Below are 25,642 nucleotides of genomic sequence, written 5' to 3'. Positions count from 1 at the left end.
TGAGTGGGCATAATGTCCACCTTCTTGAGTAAATTACTGCAGGCAACGTTGCCTTTGTGCTGTTTTTGTGCTGGGAAATTGACACTGCTCTTTCCAGTCGCTGTGATCCATAGCACCAGTCACTGTCAGGAACTCCAGTATCTCAATTGTTATTGGCCAATGCCCACCTGTGACCATCAGTTATCAAAGGTTTTGAAGGAATTGCGCCTAAGTAAAGATATGTCTGCATTAAAGAACAGTACAACATTCAAATAAAAAACAAGAAAGCAGGTTTAACAGAAAATATATACGCTATAGTTATGGTATGGTGCTTTTATTGGTGTTCTATTTTAGTTAACATTGACTGTGAATTTATTTTCAGAATTAGCTAGTTAATGGCCATTTGCTAGCTACCTAGATGTCTCGTTAAAATGTCTCATCTAGCGTTGCTAGCTAACATTAATAATACTTTTTTGAATCTGAACCTAGACTTAGCTACACTAAATATGATATGGCCACCATACCTTAGTTTGTAATAAATTGCTTATCTTAAATTACTTTAGGGATGACATATTGTTTGCCTCATTAGCATGTTAGTTACTTGCCTAATTTATATTGTATAAATGTTGCATTAATTTTAAACACAGCTAGCTTTGTGACAACTGCTGTTGTAAAAAGGGCTTTATAAATTAATTTGATTGATTGATTTCTTGACAAGAGATTAACATTGAACTAGCTAACACCGGTTTAAAAAAAACATTGTTCTAATTACAGTTGCAGACATACAAGGGTAGAACTTGGAGGTGAAGTTGGTGATGGCTGTATTTTGAAATATTTGTCATTAGTTAATAATGCATGAGGAGGACACAGAAGCCTTCTTAAATCAATACAGTAATTGTTTATGTTTTTCTAAGCAGAAGTATTTTTAATGGCCATTTTGCTTTATGGCCTTAGCAACCTGGCAGATTACCTTGGTAACAGGCTTGGAATTTCGTCATTTTAGGGGCAAGACCATTTGACCTTCAGTGTCACAAAAGATTCCACGATTGTCTCATCTTTTCACCTGATGAAAAAGTTTGTTATCGTCGCCTATATTGATAGTTATTGTATAAAAGTAGTTGTTTTGCCTTGAAATAGCTTGGGCAGACTTGCTAGCAATTGCACAATTCTCATGACTATTCCAGTAAGTTAGTAGATACCGGTAAAGCTTATTATTGGCTAAGACACTGTTAAAGTGGAAAACGCAATACATAGCCGCAATTTGTGGTAGAGGTAAACTTAGTAAGAAACGTTAGTCAGTTTAACTGTATCAATTTCATTCACAAATGGCCAATTAACTATTAAAACGGCCAATGGCAAAAGAGGATTTGTTCAGGATAGAGACAAGAGGCTATACTGACACACAGCAAATGTACAGCTTTGTGGTGTAGTGGTTAAGGACCCAGCCTTTCATGTGGGTGACCAGGGTTTGAATCTTGAGGTGGCAACATGATCTATTGAGGGCCGCCTGAACTAGGCTTGCCTGATTCCTTGTTATCATCATACTTTGAATATTTTGAATAGCTTATTGCAACTATACATATAATTCATTGTGTTTAATTTCAGAAGTTTTAGTTGAGCATTCACATGACAACAACAAACAGGCATCAGTATTGACAGTTAAGTCGCTAACCCCCTTTTATTGGCCACCCCCTATTATCGGCCGTTGGAGAACTAAACTCTCTGAAGTAAAATGTTTTAATGCACTGGAAAACAATGGTATGTTTTGCAATAAACATAACCTTTCAACTAGCCAACCATCATCTTATAGAGATGAATGGAAGTAAAAATCTTTTTTTATATAAAAAAAATGAACCTAGACTTAGGTTTGCCTGGTTCCTTTTCTGGTTTTGAGCAGTGTATATAATTAATAATATTTACACTCATCTGGGATATGGACGGCAATTTTGATGCCATTAACATGTACTGTTTGCTTAAACTGAACATTTTGATAACTATTATACAAATTTGAGAGAAAACATGCTTGACGATATAAGTTATTGGATGACAGATTTTGGCATTGCATAGAGGCTTTGATGGTGTTTTTTGTGTGACTTGAAAATAACTTCACTAAATATGCTTTTAAAATAACGAATCTGTTCTCGAACAGTAGAGATCACTTACATTCCCAGTACTTTTTACATTTCTTTGAAAATATCTTTTACCTTTTACCGTTTTAATTTTTTTTCCTTGAGCCGGTTCCAACACCAGATCACTTGCCGTTTATTCTCTGTCTCCTCTCTTTGCTAATCAGTTGGGTTCATCCTGATGCTTTGTCTTGCTATGCCCACCATTGACGTGACTATTCTACTTAGGAGAACAGTTTGCTGTTGCGAATGCAGCTCAGCTTTCTGGAGGTTGACCTTTTTCCATGGATTAATAGGCTTTACGCTGACAGCATTAATAAACAATTATTTAGTTTTTTCTCTCATGATAAATAACTCTCTGCATATTAAGGCTGATCCTCTCCTGTTATTGGCTCTCCTATTTATGGATACTTTTCCACAAACAAAACCAAGCCATGGCATTTACCCAATTCCTCCTTTTCTCTGTTTTTCTGTCTCCCCTATCTGTGTTTTCTTTGTGCATTTGTAAAGGACATCTTTGTCCTTTTGCCTTTGTTTTCTCATTTCTTCATGGTTATTTATTTTTGTGTCTCCCTTTTTGTCCTGTATAAATCTCTCCGTTTCAATATCTCTATCTGTGTCTCTCTGTACTTTCCAGCCCGCCCCCTTCCTCTCTGCCTGTTTCTTTTACTCTCCCTCTCCTTCTTTCGCATCCCGTGGTGAGTGGAATGATTATGTTGGTCTTAGGGGTGCTGTGTTTTCTCTGTCTGTAGCCAAGGTCAATTATTTCTGCCCATTTAGAGCACTGCGAATCAGGCCACCGGGAGCCGCTGATGTAGAGAGGCAGGCCGGGGGATTGAGAAAGGAGGAAATCAACCACTGTGTGCCTCCAAAATAATTAGATTTTCTGCAGTTATAGAAAGGTGTGCTCCGACCTGATAAATGTCAGCCAATGTCAACGTTCTCCTTGCAAACATTTTGTCTTAAATTCCGGTGGCTCTCCAGTCAAAGGTAACATTATATAGAATGAACTGTAAACAACAAATTATTGTTTACCCACAGTATTAGTAATGGAAATGTTATGAAGATTTTCAGGTTTAGATTATAATATAATAACATTTCTATCGTATCCATATGGCATTATGGTCCAATAGAAATGTAATAAGCCAGTATTGTAAAATGCATTTTCAAATGCATCAATCCTGTGGTCTTATGTGGGGCTAGGGGTCTAAGCTGAGGCCTCTGTTACACTGCTTGAAGAATGGGTTCAAATACAGCCAACTGCTAATCCAGCACATTAACTCCCTCCATGTTTTTGTACGTGATCACTTCGTAGGACTGGCTGCTTACTGTTGGCCTATATCATGTAGCCTACTGCCCCTGTGGCTAAATAAGAAGTGTCGTTATAGACTGGGAACATTACACCAGCATATTAGCAAGCTTGCAGAGTACTTTATATATGCATGCACTGAATACATTTAGCCCCCAAATCTCCACCTGAACCATCAGTGTGGTGTGGGTCCCGCATGTAGGCCTATATAGCTGCGGAAAGTGTTTTGCGGTAATTGTATTCTCTGCTGCTTGCGTTCCTTCGTGAGTCACAATCCCGAAACAGGTGCTTTTTGGGGAACCAAGCTCAGATTGCTATTTAGATGTTGTTCTGCAATCAGCACCCATGGATCAAAACGTCTTCCTTCGGCTATGAGTGCTGGCTTAAGTGGAGAAATAATTATAAAATGGAATACTTATTTATGTTTATATATACTTAATTGTTCTCTTCCTTTAGGCCATGACCAATATGTAGGAATAGGCCCGACATGTCAAAAATAATATTTGAATTAATGTCAGCTTTGCATATAGAAACATGCCGCCAGGATATCTGTCTCTATGCACACACTTCTCTTTTTTATTAAATAAATATACTTATAGACTTGCATACGGTGAGTGAATGTTTAGGCTTAGACATTATGCAAGGTGTGCAGTCAGGACCGAAAAACTTTATTACGCAAAATATACACAATTTAGAGTTTTAGGCAATTGACTAATTGGAGAACTGGTAATATATGTACCATTTGTAAAGAAAACATGAATGAGCAGGTAAAACACATATTTCATTGGTTATAGGATTCACATTCAGCTGTAGGTTATAACAGAATGGCACAATCATAAAACAAGACATGGCAATAAAGAAAGAAATTAAATGACCGTGATCAAAAGTCTGCATACCCATAGTTCTTAATACTGTGTATTGCCCCCCATTAATGACAGCGTGCAGTCTTTTTTAATAGTTGTCTATGTGGTACCGAATTCTTGCAGGTGGTATAGCTTCCCATTTGAATTGGCAAATGCCTCCAGGTCATGCAAAGTCTTTGGTCGTCTTGCATGAACCGCAGGTTTGAGATCTCCTCAGAGTGGCTTGATGAAATTAAGGTCATGAGACTGTGATGGCCACTCCTTCTTTTTCTGCTGTAACCACTGGAGGGTCAACTTGAGGTTTCTTTCTGTTTCTAATGTCGGTGCTGAGCGGATCTTCCGGATTTGAACAGATAAGGGTCTGTTTTTCTTTTTTTCTATGGTACTTTTCGGAACTGATCTGTTTTTCTTTGGATCCATTCGGAATGGGTCTAAAAAAATAATAATATTCATGCATTTTGGGTCAGGTGGGAAAGATGTTGGTTTATTTCAGAACGGATCCAACTTTTTGGACACGTGAAGTCCTCTAGTTTGGATGTACCCCCTCTTTCAAGGGTATTTCTTTATTTTTACTATTTTACACATAATAATTTTTGAATAATAATGAAATCATTCAAAACTGTGAAATAACACAAATGGAATCATGTAGCAACCAAAGAAGTATTAAACAGATCAAAATACATTTCATATTATACATTCTTCAAAGTAACCATCCTTTTCCTTGATGACAGCTTTGCAACTCTTTAGTTTCTCACAACCAGCTTCATGAGTTAGTCTCCTGGAATGGATTTCAATTAACAGGTGTGCCTAATTTGTGGAATTTATTTCCTGCTTTATGCATGGGTATCTAGAGGGTTAAAAAGGTAGGGTAGGTATACAGAAGATCATCTTTGTCAGTCTGTACTGTGTGCTGTGGTAGTCCATATTATGAGAAGAACATCTCGAATAAGCGAAACTAAGAGAAATTACAGTCCATCTTTACTTTATGACATGGAAGTCAGTCAATCTGGAAAACCTCAAGAACTCTGAAAGTGAAATCGCAAAACTGTCATGCCCTTTGATGAAACTGACTCTCGTGAAGATCACCACAGGAAGACCTGTAGAGGATAAATTAGAGTTACCAGTCTCAGAAATCGGCAACTAATTGTACCTCAGATAGCTGCCCAAATAAATGCTTCACAGAGTTCAACAGACACATCTCAACATCAACTGTTTATAACTGTGGGAATCAGGCTTTTGAATCAGACTGTTGGAAAAGCATTCCAGGTGACTACCTTATGAAGCTGGTTGAGAGAATGCTAAGAGTGTGTAAAAGTTATCATCAAGGCAAAGGGTGGCTACTTTGAAGAAACTAAAATATAAATGTATTTTGATTTGTTTAACACTTTTGTTACTACATGATTCCATGTGTTTTTTCAAAGTTTTGATATTTTGACTATTATTCTACAAAATAAATCCTTCAATGAGTGAGTGTCCAAACCTTTACTGGTGCAGTACATTTTAACTATACCAAAATTCAGGTATGAATAAACTTTTAAGGAACTTAAAAGCTTTTAAGGATCCTATCTCAGTAATTTCATTGTAGGTGTTGGGGGAACAGTATATTTAATTCTTATGTGGTTCCTGTTCCTGTGTACATTGCCCTAGGTCATGACCAAAACAGGATATTTTGTTTATAACCTTTTCAAGAACACCCTCCTTTCTGTTGCCACGACAACTGAGCGCAAATGTAGGTGTCATGTTCTCGGAAGAAAACTAAAAAGTGGAAGGGAAAAAGAGAAAGACAGAAGAGGAAAATTGCTTGTCGGGGAAAGCATAGAGGCAAGAGTTGACAGTGGTGAGAAGAGGTTGCCCCCTTGAAGCAGGAAACAACAGAGACAATAACAACACACTTTTTTTTATTCTACCTCTGTTTAGCTGTAAAGGAGCTGAGGCATGGGGCTAAAGAAATGTAACCATTCTGAAACTTAATGAATGAGCTATGAATGCAAGGACTGGGGGGTGTTAAACTGATAACCAATATCTTTTACATTACTTACTTTCACTGTGCAGATAAACAGTAATGGCAGTGACAAACGTATTGCCACTGTAGACTCATTATATTGTGGCACATTCTTTAGCCACAAAATGTGCCATTTAAGCATTTTGATGGAAAGTGTTGCATTTTTTAAATACTGAAAATGTGTCATATTTGCACACTACTCATTGTATTGTAGGTAGTTTTACCACACTTTTTATGAATAAACTTTGTATCTCTCCTTTGTTTTCATAGGGTGAAGCAATGGAGTTTTTAATTCCACCATTACAAATACATCCATATTGTAAAGACAATATGGATGTAATTTAAAGATGTTAGCGGCTTTATAGTTGCAATAATGGAATATTTGGGACAAATATTGACAAGTAAATAAAGTTTGAGTTTTGCCTTATGTACAATAAAGTCTTAGGCACCTGAAAGTCTAACTAAAGTTGTTTGTTTGGGTAATAAGTGTTTATTTGTAAAGTATTTTATGTGTATTTATATGTATATATTTAACAAATAAACACTTGACGCCTAAGTCTTTTGCACGGTACTGTTGTTTTTGTATTGAAGTGCTTGGATCTTAATTTCATAGTAACATGTCTGTATGGCACCAGATAGGATTGTCACTACAAAATCCAGAAATATCCCTTTTATCTTCATATATTTTCTTTTGTGCAATTATTCAGAAGAAGGCAATTGTGCAATTATTCAGAAAAAGGCAATTGTGCAATTTTCCTTCTATTGTTTTGGGATTTGTTGTAGCAAAAACAGGTCATATCCAAAAAATTTAATTCTTCTGAACTAAAATAACTAAGTACCACATACAAAATATCGGAATTCAAAAGATGCTATTCCATATTTTTGAATACTTATTCCGGGAATAAAACGGATAGGTAACAAATACTATACGCTGGAATCGGGCTGCTTTATTACACAACAGTAAACTGTCAAAAAACAAAATGTCTCATACATATTCAGTGGCTGTTGGACTAATGGCTGCTTTGAAATAGTATGTTATATTAAACAGAATTTATGTTTGTTAACACCCACAAGAGTGGCGCTGCTAGCAGCAAAAAATTGCTCCTGGTCTAAATGCATTCAACATAGTCTGTGTGTGTGGTTCCATGAAGGACACTGAGAAGCTCTCCTAATACAGCTGCCAGCCTCTGCCTGCCTTAACCTATTGCGATTTCATCTTGATTGAGACAGCCATTGCTTTCTCCATGGTATAATTTTGTTCCTATTTGTTGTTTTACCCCCTCCCTTCCACCTTGCACCGGAACACTGACTGGTTGTTAAGCCCTGACAATAGTAATTTAACACAGTGCTAATAACCTGCAATTACTCGGTGATGGGGCACGTAGTCGGAACTGCTCGCTCACCCCATAAATAATCCCCAGGGTGAAAATGGGAGAGTTATGAGCTAACCCAGCTGTGTAAAGACTGCCTCATATGTATCAAATGTACTGAGCCTTTCTCATGAAAGATAAAAGTGAGGAATACTTATTAAAGTTGCCCTGGAAAAGAACTCCTTCTAAACTCAAAACTAATTTGAATGATTTGCTGATCTCATGTGACCTCTATGCTTACACTATGTGGTGATGTCTCTTACTTTTGTCTGTGCAATTGTGTAGAAAATGTTCTCTGTGTTGTGTTTCCATCAGCTAACAGATGACAAAAGGCTAAGAACTGGTCAACCATGTTGAAACAAAGTACATTGTAACGGCAAAACTATTGACTCCTGAGTTGCCCCAAACACAACGTAACCCTTATCTTTGCTGGAGTACATCCATGACATGTTTGGAAATATTACATTGTGTGTGGTGACACATTAGAGCTGTTCTCAGGTTGACATTTCTGTATTGTACATTTTTTATTCTAATATTTTGAGATACATGATTTTTGATTTCCATGAGCTGTAAGCCATTATCATCAAGATTTAAACAAAAAAGGCTATACATGTTTTACTTTATGTGTAATGAATCAGGAACATATGAAGGTGTCACTTTTTGATTTGAATTACGGGAATAAATGTACTTTTCCACGATATTCAAATTCTTTGAGATGCACCTGTACATGACATAGTACAACGTTTTTCAGGACATGTTTTGGCTCAAAATACCTACTTCAGCATCTTTAAATGGATAGTTTTTTTGCAATGAGTAAAACGTAATGACATACTATTTTTGTCTGCATGCAGTTTAAATGAAGTTTATATCCAGTGTTTGCTCGGCTGCTGAGTAGAAGTCTATGAGCAAAGTTAATATGCTAAATGTTTTTGTGAACGCAAGCATTGACAATTAAGACTTACGTCTTTTTTTCTTGACACAGGAATATAGTAATGGTAAGTGAATTTTAAATTAAGTCATAGATTGTCAAGATACCAAACTTTCTCTTTAATATGAAAGCATTCACATAAATAATTAGTTTAAGGTTTTGAACCGGACAGATTTACTGTAACCTACCTATTCCACATGCATACAGAAGGATAGTTAAAGGGGCAGGGTTACGTTTATGAGGGGATTACAGAAGTGAATACAGAAGTGGGTAGATATTAAAAAAGGCACTTTCCAACAATTGGTATGTATGCAACATCAGGCATGGGAACAATTGTGATTCAATGTAGATACACTACACCAAATTCCACATATTTGACACAATCATGTCGACAATCAATACACCCAAAGAGGATTAGAGGTAGTATGATTGTTTTATGGAAGAATACCATATGTGCTTAGAAGTCTTTGGAGCTAGAGCAAGCAATGATTAATAAATCCCAGTGAAAATCCTTTATTTTTAGACATGCGGGGCAGACAATGCGGGAAAGAGCTTTATTACTCTCTTGGTCCCTTTAGCTGAAGGAGATGAATGGGAGGAAATGTGGAGAGAGATTTGTTCCCAGTGTTCATTTGTCATTGAGAAAAAGAGATGTGTGAAGGATGCTGAGGTATTTGGATTAGCTAGTATTTCAGATGCTATAAGTGTATTTATTTACATGACTTTTGCCTGGGTGTTTGCCAACACAGAATGCACATATACAGTATCATATAGCTTGTCTAACAAATTGATTGTGGAAAAGCCTACACAGTCTGCAAAAATCATGCTAGCTATTGAGTCTGAAAGCTAGGCCCAGCCTATATGGTTATTTGAATTGAAGTACCTTGGTACACTTTCTAGTGGAATAGAACAAGTAGCGTGTAGAGATAAAATTAGCATCAACTAGGTTGGTTTTGGTGTGATTAGGGCAAAACTTTGGAAAAGGTGCACAAGCTCGGATCACCCGAAGTCAAGGGTAAAGCAATGGATAGAGTGTGTCATTTTGTCACCACCACCCTTATCAGTCATGACTATAGCGGGTTATTAGGTGTCTCCTGGTAGATTTACCTGAGGGCACTTAAGTAATTGTTCTTTTCAAGACTGGTAAAAATATGGGCAATGCTTTACCTGGGTAGGCACTTCTATACCTGCCGTAACATTTCTACACTGCTAGGATGAAACCAATATTGTTTGTTTTCGTGACCTCTGGATATGGCTGGATGTTCAAGCGGAAATAATAACAATTTTGTAGGTGTTTATATTTATGCTATTTTACATGCACATAATTGGTCATTTACCTGTACAATGATGGTAGGGATAGAAATATTTGAATCGTGAACTAAATACATTTTTCAGGCTGCACTGATAAAAACATTTAAGACCATCAAAAAGCTTGTATTACTGTAGCATAAAAACATTTTTATGGGCTTAATGTGCAGTCACTCAAATTCAATCTGAAGGTATTCACATCCAAATTGGATGAAGGGTTTAGGAATTACAGCTCTTTAATATGTTCCCCCCTCTTTTTCAAGGGACCAAAAGTAATTTGACTCAAGCAATTGACTCAAAAGCTGTTTCATGGACAGGTCTTGGTTATTCCTTCGTTATTTCTTCATCAATTAAGCAGGTAAAAGTTCTGGAGTTTATTCCAGGTGTGGCATTTGCATTTTGAAGCTGTTGCTGTGAACCCACAACATGCGGTCAAAGGAGGTCTCAATGCAAGTGAAACAGGCCATCCTTAGGCTGCAAAAAAGCAAAATCCATCAGGGAGATAGCAGGAAGATTAGGAATGGCCAAATCAACAGTTTGGTACATTCTTAGAAAAAAGATGCACTGGTGAGCTCTGCAACACAAAAATGCATGGATGTCCACGGAAGACAACAGTGGTGGATGATCATAGGATTCTTTCCATGGTAAAGAAAAACCCATTCACAACATAAAGCCAAGTGAAGAACACTCTCTAGGAGGTATGCATATCATTATCCAATTCGACCGTAAAGAGAAGACTTCACAAAAGGAAAATACAGAGGGTTCACCACAAGGTGCAAGGTGCAAGAATAGAAAGGTGCAAGAATAGAAAGGCCAGATTCAACTTTGCAAAAATACTTCTAGGAAAGTCAGCCCAGTTCTGGAACAGCATTTATTAGACAGATTAAACTAAGATCAACCTGTACCAGAATAATACTGTAGGAAGAAAAAAGTATGGAGAAGTCTTTGAACGGCTCATGATCCAAAGCATACCACATCATCTGTAAAACATGGTGGAGGCAGTGTGATGGCATGGGCATCCATGGCTTCCAATGGCACTGGGTCACTAGTGGTTATTGATGATATGACAGAAAACAGAAGCAGCCAGATGAATTCTGAAGTGTATAGGGATATATTATCTGCCAAATTCAGCGAAGTTAATTGGACGGTGCTTCACTTTACAGATGGTCAATGACACAAAACATAGTGCGAAAGCAATGCAGGAAGTGGAATATTCTGCAATGGCTGAGTCAATCACCTGATCTCAACCCGATCAAGCACACATTTCACAAAACTCAAGGCAGAAAGGCCCACGAACTAACAACAACTAAAGACAGCTGCAGTAAAAGCCAGGCAAAGCATCACAAAGGAGGAAACACAGCGTTTGGTGATGTCCATACATTCCAGAATTCAAGCAGTCATTTCCTGCAAAGAATTATTGACAAAATATTATTTTATTTATGATTGTGTTGATTTGTCCAATTACATTTGAGCTCCTGAAATAAGGGGACTGTGTATGAAATGGTTTCAATTCCTAATCATTTAATTTGATATTTTTGTTCAACCCCCTGAATTAAAGCTGAAAGTATGCACTTCAATTGCATCTCGGTTGTTTCATTTCAAATCCACTGTGGTGGTGTACAAAGCCAAAATTATGCAAATTGTGAGTGTCCAAATTTTTCCGGACCTAACTCTATTCAGTTTTGTTTGTAGCTTCCCCTCTTATCATTGAAGGCTGTTCTTTCCAATGTCCAGTTCAACTATCAAGTAGCACATTCAATACTTTTTGGCTAGGTTTGGTTCGTATTTTAAAGCCTAGTTTGACATGGGTGATACTTATAGGGACAGAATATGAAATTGCCAGGGTAGACTTGGATCAAACCCTGTGCTCCTCAGAGCTGATACTTAACCAAGTGTTCTTCTGTCTTTGCAGGAACTCTTTACAGCGGAATGTAAGTTCAAAGAGTCTGTCTTTGAGAACTACTATGTGATCTACTCGTCGATGCTCTACAGGCAACAGGAGTCGGGGAGGGCTTGGTTCCTGGGGCTCAACAAAGAGGGCCAAGCCATGAAAGGGAATCGGGTGAAGAAAACAAAACCAGCTGCTCACTTCCTGCCCAAGCCATTAGAAGGTACACCAATGCCAAATTCGGATTCTTATTTGTTTTTTAAGCAAATAATTTTGTTGTACTGTGATGCAAAATATTGAACTGAAAAGTAAAGCATTCTTGCAAGGATAACCTTTTGCAAAAGATACGACTGTTCTGTCCACTGTGTTTGGGAAGGATTGTTTCCTAGTTGAAAACACAAAAGCCAATTGACCATTTGTGTACATGGTTCAGATTGCCACTGAATGCTGGTTAACTCAGCTTTTAGTAAAAATGATCTCTCCCACATAGTTACCAAGTGTCAAACTTATTAAATGTATGGGTTACCACTTAAAGGACAACTTTAGACCTCTAAATGTTTGAGAGGGTAATATTTCCAAATTGTCAGACTGTGTAAACAGCTTGTCAACACGTTTTGTAAGTTTGCAAGCTAGGTAAGGCAAATTTCAAAATGTTACCCCCGGTGACGTATTCGGAGATACGTTTTTTTAAACTACAACAAGCAGAGAGGATGACTTCCTGATCTCATACAGTGGGGAGAACAAGTATTTGATACACTGCCGATTTTGCAGGTTTACCCACTTACAAAGCATGTAAAAGTCTGTAAAAATCCAGAAAATCACATTATATGATTTTTAAGTAATTAATTTGCATGTTACTGCATGACATAAGTATTTGATACATCAGAAAAGCAGAACTTAATATTTAGTACAGAAACCTTTGTTTAAAATTACAGAAATCATACGTTTCCTGTAGTTCTTGACCAGGTTTGCACACACTGCAGCAGGGACTTTCTCCAGATCCTTCAGGTTTCGGGGCTGTCGCTGGGCAATACGGACTTTTAGCTCCCTCCAAAGATTTTCTATTGGGTTCAGGTCTGGAGACTGGCTAGGGCACTCCAGGACCTTGAGATGCTTCTTACGGAGCCACTCTTTAGTTGCCCTGGCTGTGTGTTTCGGGTCGTTGTCATGCTGGAAGACCCAGCCACGACCCATCTTCAATGCTCTTACTGAGGGAAGGAGGTTGTTGGCTAAGATCTTGCGATACATGGCCCTATCCATCCTCACCTCAATACGGTGCAGTCGTCCTATCCCCTTTGCAGAAAAGCATCCCCAAAGAATGATGTTTCCACCTCCATGCTTCACGGTTGGGATGGTGTTCTTGGGGTTGTACTCATCCTTCTTCTTCCTCCAAACACGGCGAGTGGAGTTTAGACCAAAAAGCTCTATTTTTGGCTCATCAGACCAAATGACCTTGTCCCATTCCTCCTCTGGATCATCCAGATGGTCATTGGCAAACTTCAGACGGGCCTGGACATGAGCTGGCTTGAGCAGGGGGACCTTGCGTGCGCTGCAGGATTTGAATCCATGACGGCGTAGTGTGTTACTAATGGTTTTCTTTGAGACTGTGGTCCCAGCTCTCTTCAGGTCATTGACCAGGTCCTGCCGTGTAGTTCTGGGCTGATCCCTCACCTTCCTCATGATCATTGATGCCCCACGAGGTGAGATCTTGCATGGAGCCCCAGACCCAGGGAGATTGACTGTCATCTTGAACTTCTTCCATTTTCTAATAATTGCGCCAACAGTTTTTGCCTTCTCACCAAGCTGCTTGCCTATTGTCCTGTAGCCCATCCCAGCCTTGTGCAGGTCTACAATTTTATCCCTGATGTCCTTACACAGCTCTCTGGTCTTGGCCATTGTGGAGAGGTTGGAGTCTGTTTGATTGAGTGTGTGGCCTGGTGTCTTTTATACAGGTAATGAGTTCAAACATGTGCAGTTAATACAGGTAATGAGTGGATAACAAGAGGGCTTCTTAAAGAAAAACTAACAGGTCTGTGAGGTGATCACAGACCTTCTTAAAGAAAAACTAACAGGTCTTGGTAGGTGATCAAATACTTATGTCATGCAATAAAATGCAAATAAATTATTTAAAAATCATACAATGTGATTTTCTGGATTTTTGTTTTAGATTCCGTCTCTCACAGTTGAAGTGTACCTATGATAAAAATTACAGATTTCTACATGCTTTGTAAGGGGGAAAACCTGCAAAATCGGCAGTGTATCAAATACTTGTTCTCCCCACTGTACCTAATGCTTTTTTATTTGAACATTAGATAGCTGTTTGGTAATTTGATAACATGCCACATCGAAGACTTAAATAGTAAATAGCATTAGCTAATTATTATTCTAAGCTTTGTGACATAGTTAGCTTACTTAAAATGACCTTGCGGAAACATTGTTTCTCTCATGTCTGCAGTTCGCTTTGCAGCCTGCATTGGAATATCAACTAGCATGTGGCTTCAAAACCCACAGACATGATAAACCACTATCCATCCACTTGTTTTGCCTTTGAGGTCTTCAGGAGAAATCTGAAATCCGAGATCAGATCTGTTATCCGACTGGGTTAGACACAAAATGATATAGTTGACCGTCGGATCCCGAGTCGGATCAAGCATAGTGGTCACGGATCTGGGATCAATGTGAAGTTAAGTGAAATATTGACTCTATTCAAATAAAATTATAAAAAATAAACATCCTGAAAAGAAATATCATATGATTTACATTTGCACAAGGCATGAGTAGGTGTGGTAAATGGCCAATATATGGTTATGAGCTGTTCTAAGGCACCAGGCATTGTGGAGTTCCGGGACTCAGCCAAGAATAAGCATTATTTATTTCATTAAACAGTTACCACTGCAGTTAGTGTAGTAAAAAGCGAAAGGATCTCATCCCTGTGTTATATGGTCTCATATCCCTTAGCTATCAAACAATCAGCATCAAGGATTCAAAGCACCCGGTTTATAAATATATACATTTCACTGAGCACAATTGGAGCACAATTGGATCAATACACATGAAGTGGAGGTTGCATCACACCTCCCAGGCACTGCCAATTAATTGTTGCCCTTCAAAACTCAGCACTAAAACAAAAAGGAATCCTGTGAAAGAAGCCACAGAGAGGCCAACAATCACGTTAAAGGAGCTACAGTTCAGTGGCTGGTAGAGAAATAACAGGGCACTGATCAAACATATCAAGGACAATGAAGTCCAAAGTAGCATAACAGTGGCTCAAGTAGAAAATGGTGAATGTTTTAATATTTTCGAATATTGTGGTCCACAAGCCTCCCCAAAATCCTGAACAACCTGAAGCAAATAGCCTGAGAAGAATTGACAAAAATTGCATTGTGTGCAAAGCTGGTACTGTACATACTTACCAAAGACTTAAAGCTGTATCTCAGCAAAAGGTAGCTCTACCAAACCAAATTTTAATATTTTTTTTTTCTATTCAATATACTGTAACATTTCTTTTTTTAATTCAGCAATATGAGAGAATTGATAATATAACTGAAAGCCACAGTATACACACACACACATATGAAACCAAAATCTCATTTAAAAAAAAGTAATAAACGTGCAATACCCCAAGGTATTTCACAAAATAAAATTTGACCTTCAGACCTATCAAAACAACAAACCCACACCTAGATCCACCAGTCTGATCACACCCAGGTTACTGTTAATTCCACCCTTAGTAACCACCCGCCGCTATTTAAGGATGGTTGTCTTCCCATTGATGTGCCATTTGTATTCATCAGCCCTGACCATCATTTACAGACAGACACATAGCACAGAAGGGAAGGGACGAGCCCTGTCAATGCAACCATGAAATGTTGATGCTTTATGGTCCATCTACAGATGCCTGCATCTCTCTACTCTACTCTGCAATGGATTTGTGTCCATTATTTAAACATGGAAGCCATAAACCTGTAACACTGTATGATGGCCAGGACACAGCTGCATTGCAAGGACAGCAAGGTGTAGCATAATTTTGATGTTCCCACTGTTCATTTAGCATCACTTTCGAACATAACCAGATTGTTTTTGATGCAAAAGATGGGAGGCGATCGCAGCACAAGCTGGCAAAAAAATTATTGGAGATTATTGGGAATACATTTCACCCCAATTTCTCCACTTTTAGTGTGGCCTGGAATGATTTCTGAAATAAATCAAAGCCTTTGCATTAATGAGGCTTCAGACTGATTAAATCATCCATGCTAGCTGTCTTTAGAGACGGCGGTGTAATGCGGTTAGTTTTACAAGTTATTGATTTGAAGAAAGAAAGAGCAGCTATTTGACTCTGGGTTTTACTAACAAGATGTTCTCTTCCTTCCACTTCCAATCTTTACCATCTTATCTTGTCTCTCTCTACCCATCGTTCCTTCTAACGTCTTGTCTCTCCCATCTTCTGCCTCATCTTTCTTTCTCCCTCCCAGTTGCTATGTACAGAGAGCCATCGTTGCATGACGTAGGAGAGACCAAAGCGCCCAAAGCCGGCGCTCTCCCTCCCAGTAAAAGCACAACGGATCCCCCGGTAATGAATGGAGGCAAACCAGTCAGCAAGCCTACGACTACTACTTCTACGACGACTTCTGCTAAGCCCCCCACATAGCCCCAGCTCACCTGATGTGTGTGCATGTGAGGGGGTGTGTGTACGGAGAAGTGGGACGGGGGGAGGGGGCGCACAATGGAGGCAGTGATGATCCCTGCCGGACTCGAAAACCTGCACCCCTTTTCCATCAAATCTCTCCTCTACTCTCTCTCTCTCTCTTTAGTTTATTAACCGTGGATCAGTCCAGATCCACAGCACCTACCACCCGCACCCACAAACGCACACATACACACACTCACACACACACTGAAAAAGGAATGAAGACTGACTCTGACCATGGAATGCCTGACAAGATAACGGAATGCCTTTAGAATCCTCTCAGTAATTGTGAGAACTCATGAGAAAGATGTGCTTCACAGCCACGTGTGGCACCTTGCTTTGCAGACGGAAACCCAAGACTGCCCCCTCTACTTAAATGCCCTGTTGCAGCAGAGTCTGTGCAAGTGAAATCTATTTTCTACACTGCAGTTCACCAGCTATGTTCTGGGGTAAATACTGTACAGATATAGGTTACAAAAAAGTGGACTCTCATCCTCTATTTTTTACATGTTCCTGTCTCTTTCTATCTCTATCTCTACTTTCACACTTTTCTCTTTGTCTAGAAAACGTAGAAAACAATACTGATTTGCAGGGGCAGCGTGCATTTTTGTAATACAAACATAAATGCCGCAAATCAACACACACATATACAGACACACACACACCTAGATGTTCAAAATGACAACACAACTCAAACACACACAATGTCAGCAGTGTTTAGGCAACACTTCAGATGCAAACACAGATGTGAATCCACAAACACACACACACGCACAACGTTTATGACCAGGGGAGAGACAGAGTCTCAGGCTGCGTGTTGCTTTATTTGTGGCTCGATAAGGAATCACTGGATGCTGGCGCCTAGCTCCTGCAATCATAGCTGATGAAATGCTAATTAACCCCACTGCAATCAATGCAAGGAGTCCACACACAGATGGTAGGGCGCTTTAAGAAGTGGTGTATACATATCACTATCCGATCCCACCAGCGGTGAGCTCCGCCTCATCTGGTCGTTGAATAGGAACCTGAAATCTATTTTTCTTTAAGTCTTATTTCAGAGCATAAGCTCTGGGAATATCTACTGGCCTTGTAGGCCTCTTGTCCCTTATTTGCTGACATCTCTGAAACATCGGGCTAGGCTACATGCTCGGACCTAAAAGCCCTACAAGCAGCAGCCATTTTTACATACAAGTCTACTCAATGCTTCGGAGTGGAATGTGGCCAAATGTGAGTAGATGTCACTGATATTGGCTGCATCCCCATTTTGTTCAGCAAACTAAAGCATGGGCAAGGTTAGCATTGTGTTCCCTTTTTTTCCTTGCAGCAGCTCAAGAGATGGCTTATATTATAACGTTTTCATGATATATAAAATGTAAAAGAAAAAAATATTTTAAAGAAAAGTATGATTTATTAAATATTGAGCTATTAAGAGTGGATTTTTTCCTAGCTCAGCATGAAGAGTCCAGTATCGCTCATCTTGGCCTATCAGGTGGCATGCAAAAAAACATACTGTATATGCAGTCATGGCTTGGCCGATGGTGCCTCATCCACCAATCACATCCAGTGGAAACCTAGTAGCATATTCACTCAATAACCTTCAAATAGCACAGATAATGTTTGACTTCTTGAAAGTATCCAAGAAATCGGAGAGTCTTACTCTACTGCAGCAATTACTTCATAGATAGTCGATACTAGTTGGATTCTAATTTGCTTTATTTGGGATTTACAATTTATTCTTTGGACTGTGATTTATCATATTGTATAATTTCTACAGAAAATTATCCTGTTGACGCATTGATTATTGGTTCACCTTCTCACTGAACATCTAAAACAGCGGTTCTCTGCAGGCCTCGGGAGCTGGAATAGTGCTGGTTTTCATTCTAGCCCTCTAATCAGGGAATGACTTAGACCTGGGACACCAGGTGAATGCCTTTAACTACCAGGTAGAATAGAAAACTGGCAATACTCTGTGTCCCCCGTGCTTTGAATAGAGAACACCATGCTCGAAAGGTCTTGCTTGATTACATTTTGGATCTTGTGTTCACAAGGTTTTGGTATGTCTGAAAATTATTTCCATGCATGTCTATTTTCCACAACAGACTATGACATAGTGGAAAGGTACTGTTGGAAGTTGGAACTTATTTGGGACTGAGATAAGCATGTTGTTAGACATTCACTTAGATCCACTGGAGATTCACATCACTTTTCACATCAAATCATGATTATTAGCAATTTATTAACCTTTAGCTTAATCTATCAACTGATTGGATATCCCGCTTGATTCAACAGTTTTCATTTTAGATAGATTAGATTTAGAATGTTAATAAGTAGACGAAAGCTGTTTGCTGCTAGAATTGCAAATATATTCAGATTTTAAGAGTTTGTTGGGATTTCCAGCTACTAGTTTCTAGGGGATGATAAAGAGCATTATTAGTCTCAAAAGCACTTGTCTCTACAAAGTTACATTAAGGCCCAGAATCAATCTGAAAGCGGGTTATAGGCATAGTGGTTTTTAAAGGCAATTTCCAAATGAGCTGCCAACAGCTGCAGTTACAGACAATAATATCTGCAAATATTCTCTTTAAAAGCTGCAATGCCTATAACTCTGGGTCTCATTGAATCCATATTAATGCCATACTATACACAGAGGAGCTGAGATCCTTTTAATTCTATTTAGGTTTGGTGTACCTTCCATATTGCAGCCAGGCGAAATCCTAAATAGCACATTATAACGTACATACAGTAGTGCCCTACATTTGACCGCAGCTTTATCGGCCCTGGTCAAAATTTGTGCACAATATATACGAAATAAGGCGCTATTTGGGTTGCAGATCTAGTCATGTCCCACATCATTATGAACTCTACATGCTGGGCTACCCAAGCCCCTGCAGACCAGTCGACTGGTTCTTTGAAAGCTGAACTTTATTTTTCTATACAACTGATGTAAATGTGCATCAGTTTTACCTCTCTAGATGCCATCTTTTTTGTTTTGTTTTTTTGTTCCTACTGTATACGGGTCGTGCGTGATGTTGTTTTCCTGATCCTTTGAGAAACATTTCTAATTTAAATATTATTTCCCCTTCTCTTTCTCTCTCAATGAATTTGTCAAAATGTAGTTGAATGAGGGACTCTTTGTTCCATGCACTTTAGTTAAATTTTTTAACCACTATGTTTCATTGTCTCATCTGTTGCATGGGGAGAGTAGGGCATTGATGAACTGCATGTGGTAGGCTATTTGTATCAAGAACTGTTGGTATGTACCGCTAATTTTACATACATATATGCAATGAGTTTGTCTGCACTGTACAGTTTGTGTTTGTTGTATACGCATACAACATATTGAATAAAAATATTTATATGAAGGTGTGACTGTAATGTCAGTAACATTAATGCAATAGACTGTGCAATATATTATTGCACCTTTCATGTTGACGGGCTAAATGAAACGAGCGGTTGGCTGGCTAGTACTAAAAAGCATGAAAAGGCCAAAGTAGAATTATTTATACGAAATGTTTTCTTTAATTACTTCCTACCAATCCTGTTTTCGGGAGGTTGGGCACTCAAGTAATGCAACTCACATCCCCAGAAACAAGATTCTGAAGTATCATAAATACAAAGCATGCCACGATAGACATATATGCATTTTTATTTGTTTTCGTCCCTGACATTTTAAGTTTAGAAAAACCTGATGTTCACGAGTGATCAGGAATTGCCATACTTTAACCTTTGATAGATGCTGATTGTTTCAGCGAAGAGAAGACACTATTACAACTATTTATGTTAAATTATATTCCATTGCAAGTATGTCCCTCAGAGATATGTCATGTTATAATACATTTATACCCACACACATATGATTATGATATCTGCATTGTTTTCCATGGAAAAAACTTGTGTAATACATGGCACATTCAATGTTTTATTATTGAAAAATTAAAAATAAACACTCAAACAATATACTTCTGACTTGAGTGCAGAGTGTAATTTAAGTCCAACTTGTGATCAATCCCAAAACCACAGGCAAGAATATATTTTTATTAACTCATCAGCTTGCACACGTTATAAACATTATCACCATCACACTCATAGACAAACTGACAATTGAAAAAATATATATAATAAACCATTTCTCCTTTCTTTTTAATGTTTGTCTTGTGTTTATGTATGTGCATCATCTTATGTCTAGCTTCCTGGAATATGTAAGCATTCCTATATTAAAATGTTCATACATATAGTTATATTGGAAATATAAAGGATTACATGGTCATATCTTCTAAAGGAAAGAAAAAACATGTTTTTTTTTTGTTTCCGCAGATGTTTTTTTTTGTCTTGCATAACAAAATAAAATAGTTTTAATAAAGATAACTTGTAACCAGTACAATGAATGTCGTTATACAAGTGATAAACAGAAATCTGAATGAAGAATTACATCCCAGTTTGGTTGGCCTCTCTTTTCTTTTCCTCTCCGTCACTCTTCGTCTCCATATCTCTCCTCCATTTGATTTTCCCTGCGGCCCTTTCTGACAGCGCAGTCTCTTTGCTAAAATGTTCTGTAGTGTTAGTATTCCGTTCCCTCCCAGATCTCACAGGCATTCCCCGTCCAGCCATTCCAACAGTCACAGTTGCCACAGTTGCACACCCCATTTCCTGCAATGAGGTAAAAGGAGAAACTGATTGAGTTTCCTGACTTGTCACAACGGCTTGACCTTTCTCAGTTTCCAGTCTTCCCAACCCTGTCCCCCTGATGTAGCTCCATGGTTGGCTATGAAGCCAGAGAAGTGAATCACACCCCAATCCCTGAGATAGAGCTACACAATGGGGCTTCAAGTTTGGCTAAGGTCCTAAGTTGCTATGGGAATGCTCTAGAGTGGGATTACATTGTCATTTATGTTTCTTACATTGTCATTGAACTCTCAACTCTATCTACACTTTCCTTCTCAATAAAGAATAAACAATGCAAATATATCACTCTTAAGTAATTACTTAAGACAAAAGTAATGATGTATGATAATGTAATGGTCATTACTAGATTTTTGTATGTAGCATGGCGTAACTTGGGTTTAATTCTGAGGGTTTTCTTGAGTTAACAAGCGAACCCAGGGGTAATATTTTGGACCAAGTTTGGTTCCGGAAGGCCAGGACCAACTCTAACCAAATATGAGGCTTTAGGCAAAAACATTTAAGTCAATACTGTCATGGAGTTCAAATGTTCCAGTTTAAAAATAAAGGTTATTCCATTTTGACATATTTTGTCAATTTATTGAATCTGTCGATATGACATCAGGACACCAGACACAGACATGTATTTTTTAAAGATTTATTTTCAATAATTTGTATACTTTATTTGATAGAAGAAGTGAGGAAATGTATAGGAGAGTATTTGCTGAATAAGCAGTAGAACAAAATCAAACCCATGCCAAAACAGCACATGTACAGAAGTGTCTATGCATTTCGAGCTGACCAGCATAATGCTGATGAATCTGAAAAAATCCAATGGAACTGGCTCACTTATCTTCATTGAGGATGTTGATGACAAAAGTATGATGAATTCTGAAGTGTACTGAAACATATTGTTTGCTTAGATAAAACCAAATACCTCAAAACTCATTGGACAGCATTTCACCTTTGCAGCAGGATAATAAGCTCAAACAAAGGAACCAATGAGTTTTGTAGGACAAACAAATGTTTTTGACTGGCAAAATAATTCATCCAATGACAATTGAGCATGCATTAAACTTGCTAAAGACAAAACTGAATTCAAAAATGCCCCGATATAAACATGTTTAGGTTGGTCCTCTGAAATGTAGGGACTATGTATAAAAATAGCTGTCCTTTCTACACTGTTCAAAATACCCTCAAATTAAAACTGTTACTTTGCGCTTCAACCTTTTAGTCATTGTTACGTTTCAAATCCAATGTGCTAGAGTACAGAAGTCAGAACAGAGTCAGAACAACAAAACATTGTATTTTACATGTGATTAGAGGATTAGAGGGTCAAAAATAAAGAAAGACCTGTGAGAATCACATCAGAATTTAAAATGTTTCCAGTTCCTGCAAATCTGTCAATTATAACCAAATCCTGAATTTTCAGTCCACACACATTCAAACAACTTTAACCCAGGTTAAAATCCAGTCCAAAACATAACTTAACTGCCAAGAGTCTCATACCTTTTACAAGGTAGCTAGTTGCTGTACTAAGGTCACTGAAATATATTAAGGCCAATATGACTACAGAAGTTAACAATGAAAATCATTAACAGTGGTATGCCATAATTATGGATGATTTACTGGAATTTCTATTTAAACCATAACAGTGATAGATTAAGTTATTTCCATAACACAAATTTACGATTCTGATACTGACTGCAGCGTTCATTTTTCTTACCGGTTTGTGTCATTTGTCATGTCTTACTTGACTTAAAGCGATGCCAGGCATGAAATAAATTAATAAATTAATAAATTGTTTGTGTAATGAGAATTTCCATGTTTGGGTCATCTAGAGTATAAAGTTCTTACATGTTGAATAATTTATAAACAAATCTCACAAATATTAGTGATTTTTTTTTAAATGTATTTCTAAAAACATTGCATTGTGCCCATTTGGGGCAAACATTTAGATTTACTTTTGTATGTTTCGATTTGCATAACTACCTTCCGACCACTTTTTTTTGAGAAATCCCTTATCCCAGTAATTATACTAATAATAATAATACACGAACATAAGAAATGTCCATAATACTCATGCAGATGGTAAATCTGACATATACTGATATAATAGCATCATTTAACTAAATTCCCTTTAATTTCTTGCTATTATAGTTAATGTTTATGTGCCTCATGCAGCCATTGTTTTGAGTGCCACTACAGCTACAGAATATGGCATTCACAAGGCCAAGAAGGGTACTGCTTCTAAACTGCTGTACAAGCATCTTTTCCCACAAGCCAATAATAATGATAAACTCTTAGTGTTGTCCATTGTCAGTGGAAGAGACAAAGCTTCTGGATGAGAGCTGGGCAGTTCTCTCTGTTCTACCTGAAATATCTCATTCTTACTCGCTTTTCCCCTTTTCTGTTTTTTTGTTTCTACATAGGTTGTTCCATCTGGTGCTGCAGGTCTGAATCAGTCCATTATTAGAAGGTGAGGCCTTGCACTAAGGTTAAAAATGAGATTGTGTGTAATCCTGGTTTTATCCCCACATTACCCACAGTATAACCAACAGATAATAAAACCTGAAAATTCCAGGCTATTTCCAGCTTAGGTTACATTTAGGATAACACTTCAAACTACTTTGTGTTTGAGAAATCGGGTTCGTTTTAGGTTTAGGCATTTGTGGTAAGGTTTAGGATTAGAGGAATGTTTACAGTAAGGGGATAGGGAAAAAAGAAAAGGATAGAAAAATGTGTGTGTGTGTGGATTTGCAGTCTACACGTACCTGTGCAGATGAGTCCGTCATGTTGGTCACACTCTCTGTCATCACACTCACAGAACTCCCCAGAAACCCACCAGTCCTGAACAGACCCAGAGCAAATACACCGTCCACAGTGGCACGATCCTGACAGAACACATAGAGAAATAAGTACGGTGAGAAACAGTGTATTCTGTCCTCACATGTACAGGTTACTGTAGCCCTGTCACTTTTTAAATACAGTCTGCTGGCTGTCGTTTATCCCACAAGTTGAATTGTTTACCCATGGCAAACCTTCAAGACAATATGAGTCTGTCTCCTGTCACTTTGTGTCTTACTGTCAGTCTTAAAGTGCAGCAGCCGACGGATCGGATAATAAGATGCTAAACATTTGGAGATGGAAGGGATCGAGGGAGGGAGAGTGACGGAGAGTGGAACAAATCACTTGAGAGCCTTCTTTTCAGCCTCAGCTATTTATCTCCACTGAATTGTGTCTTAAGTATTGCATATGAGAGTCAAACACACGCCACTTGAGTCACCCTGTTTCAGGTGATATGGTTTGGACATGCATGTATACAACCATTGTAGTTTTTCACGTTCAAAATGTGGTAAAGATCTTGGCTGTCCAAGTCAATAACTACTGTTTAATTTGCTTTAGATTAGATTTAAGGCATAAAAACTACAAAACAAAGAACAACTGAAGATGGCTGCAGTATAGGTCTTCCAGAGAATCGCCAGAGAAGATACCTAGCGTATTGCAAGGTCAATGGGTTGCAGACCTCAGACAGTAAAATATATACCGATCAGCCATAACATTATGACCACTGACAAGTGAGGTTAATAACATTGATAATCTCGTTATCATGGCACCTGTCAGTAGGTGGGATACATTAGTTAGCAAGTGAACATTCTGTCCTCAAAGTTGATATGTTAGAAGCAGGAAAAATGGGCAAGCATAAGGATCTAAGCAACTTTTCGTTAACAGGCGGCAGCCTGTTAGAGCAGCTCCACAATACTTTCTATTTCGTATTAGATGGTGGACTCAGATACTGTAGCTTCCTTGGAATGGATCTCAACAACAAACTGGACTGGTCCAGTAACACAGGGGCTCTCTATAAGAAAGTACAATGTAGGCTGTTATTCCTGAGGATACATTCAACATGTGCAATAGCCTACTGCTCATGTTTTATCAGTCTGTGGTAGCTAGTGCTCTCTTCGTTGATATTGTATTTTGGGGTGGTGGTATCAGAGGCTACGATTCCAGTAGGCTCAACAAGCTAGTGAGGAAGGTCAGCTCTGTTGTCAAGCTATAACTGGACAATATGGAGATGGTGGGGGAGTGGAGGGTGAGGGAGAAGCTCAATGCAATTCTAGAGAACCCCTCTCATCCCCTTCATTACGAGCTGTGGCTGATGAGGAGCACCTTCAGCCATAGACTCATCCCTCCACACTGCACCACGGAGCGGCGTAGGTACAACAACAGCACCCGCGACCCTAATGCCCTCACCACGTCCCCCATCTCCAGTTAATGATCCCCAAAACACTATCCCCTCTACCATTACCCCCCCCCCAGTCAACACCTCTCACTTATCTTATTTATATAAATTACCACGTCAGGTGCATTAAGTGTAATTTCTCCACGTGTATATCAGCACATCTACATAGATACCTATTGCTCCTTTTTTTTGTCTGAATATTTCTTTGTACAGTATACATATTATTTATCTTGTATTTATGTGTATTTCATGCATTTTATTGGTATATGGATTATAATTG

The 25,642-nt window shown here is 38.4% G+C and overlaps 2 protein-coding genes across 5 annotated transcripts in view; one reads left to right on the top strand and one right to left on the bottom strand.

Annotated features, from left to right (window-relative positions):
- Nucleotides 1-21,703, top strand: part of fgf14 (fibroblast growth factor 14) — a 231,629-nt gene extending 209,926 nt beyond the window's left edge. For all 4 annotated transcript variants that reach the window (XM_010904510.3, XM_010904512.3, XM_020054947.2 and 1 more), the window contains exons 4-5: nt 11,798-11,996; nt 16,246-21,703. In XM_010904510.3, the coding sequence (XP_010902812.1) occupies nt 11,798-11,996; nt 16,246-16,421 (375 nt within the window). In that variant the 3' untranslated portion in view covers nt 16,422-21,703. The remainder of the gene's footprint in view (nt 1-11,797; nt 11,997-16,245) is intronic.
- itgbl1 (integrin, beta-like 1) overlaps nt 20,367-25,642 on the bottom strand; it is a 109,128-nt gene continuing 103,852 nt past the window's right edge. Inside the window, exons 10-11 of the mRNA XM_013131192.4 lie at nt 23,894-24,013; nt 20,367-21,107 (exon numbers count right to left, since the gene is read on the bottom strand). Coding sequence (XP_012986646.2) covers nt 21,019-21,107; nt 23,894-24,013 — 209 coding nt within the window. The 3' untranslated portion in view covers nt 20,367-21,018. The remainder of the gene's footprint in view (nt 21,108-23,893; nt 24,014-25,642) is intronic.

The sequence above is a fragment of the Esox lucius genome, chromosome 16, assembly GCF_011004845.1.
Source record: "Esox lucius isolate fEsoLuc1 chromosome 16, fEsoLuc1.pri, whole genome shotgun sequence".
NCBI lineage: Eukaryota > Metazoa > Chordata > Actinopteri > Esociformes > Esocidae > Esox > Esox lucius.
The sequence above is the reverse complement of the archived record's forward strand: the minus strand, read 5'-3'. Positions and strand labels throughout refer to the sequence as shown.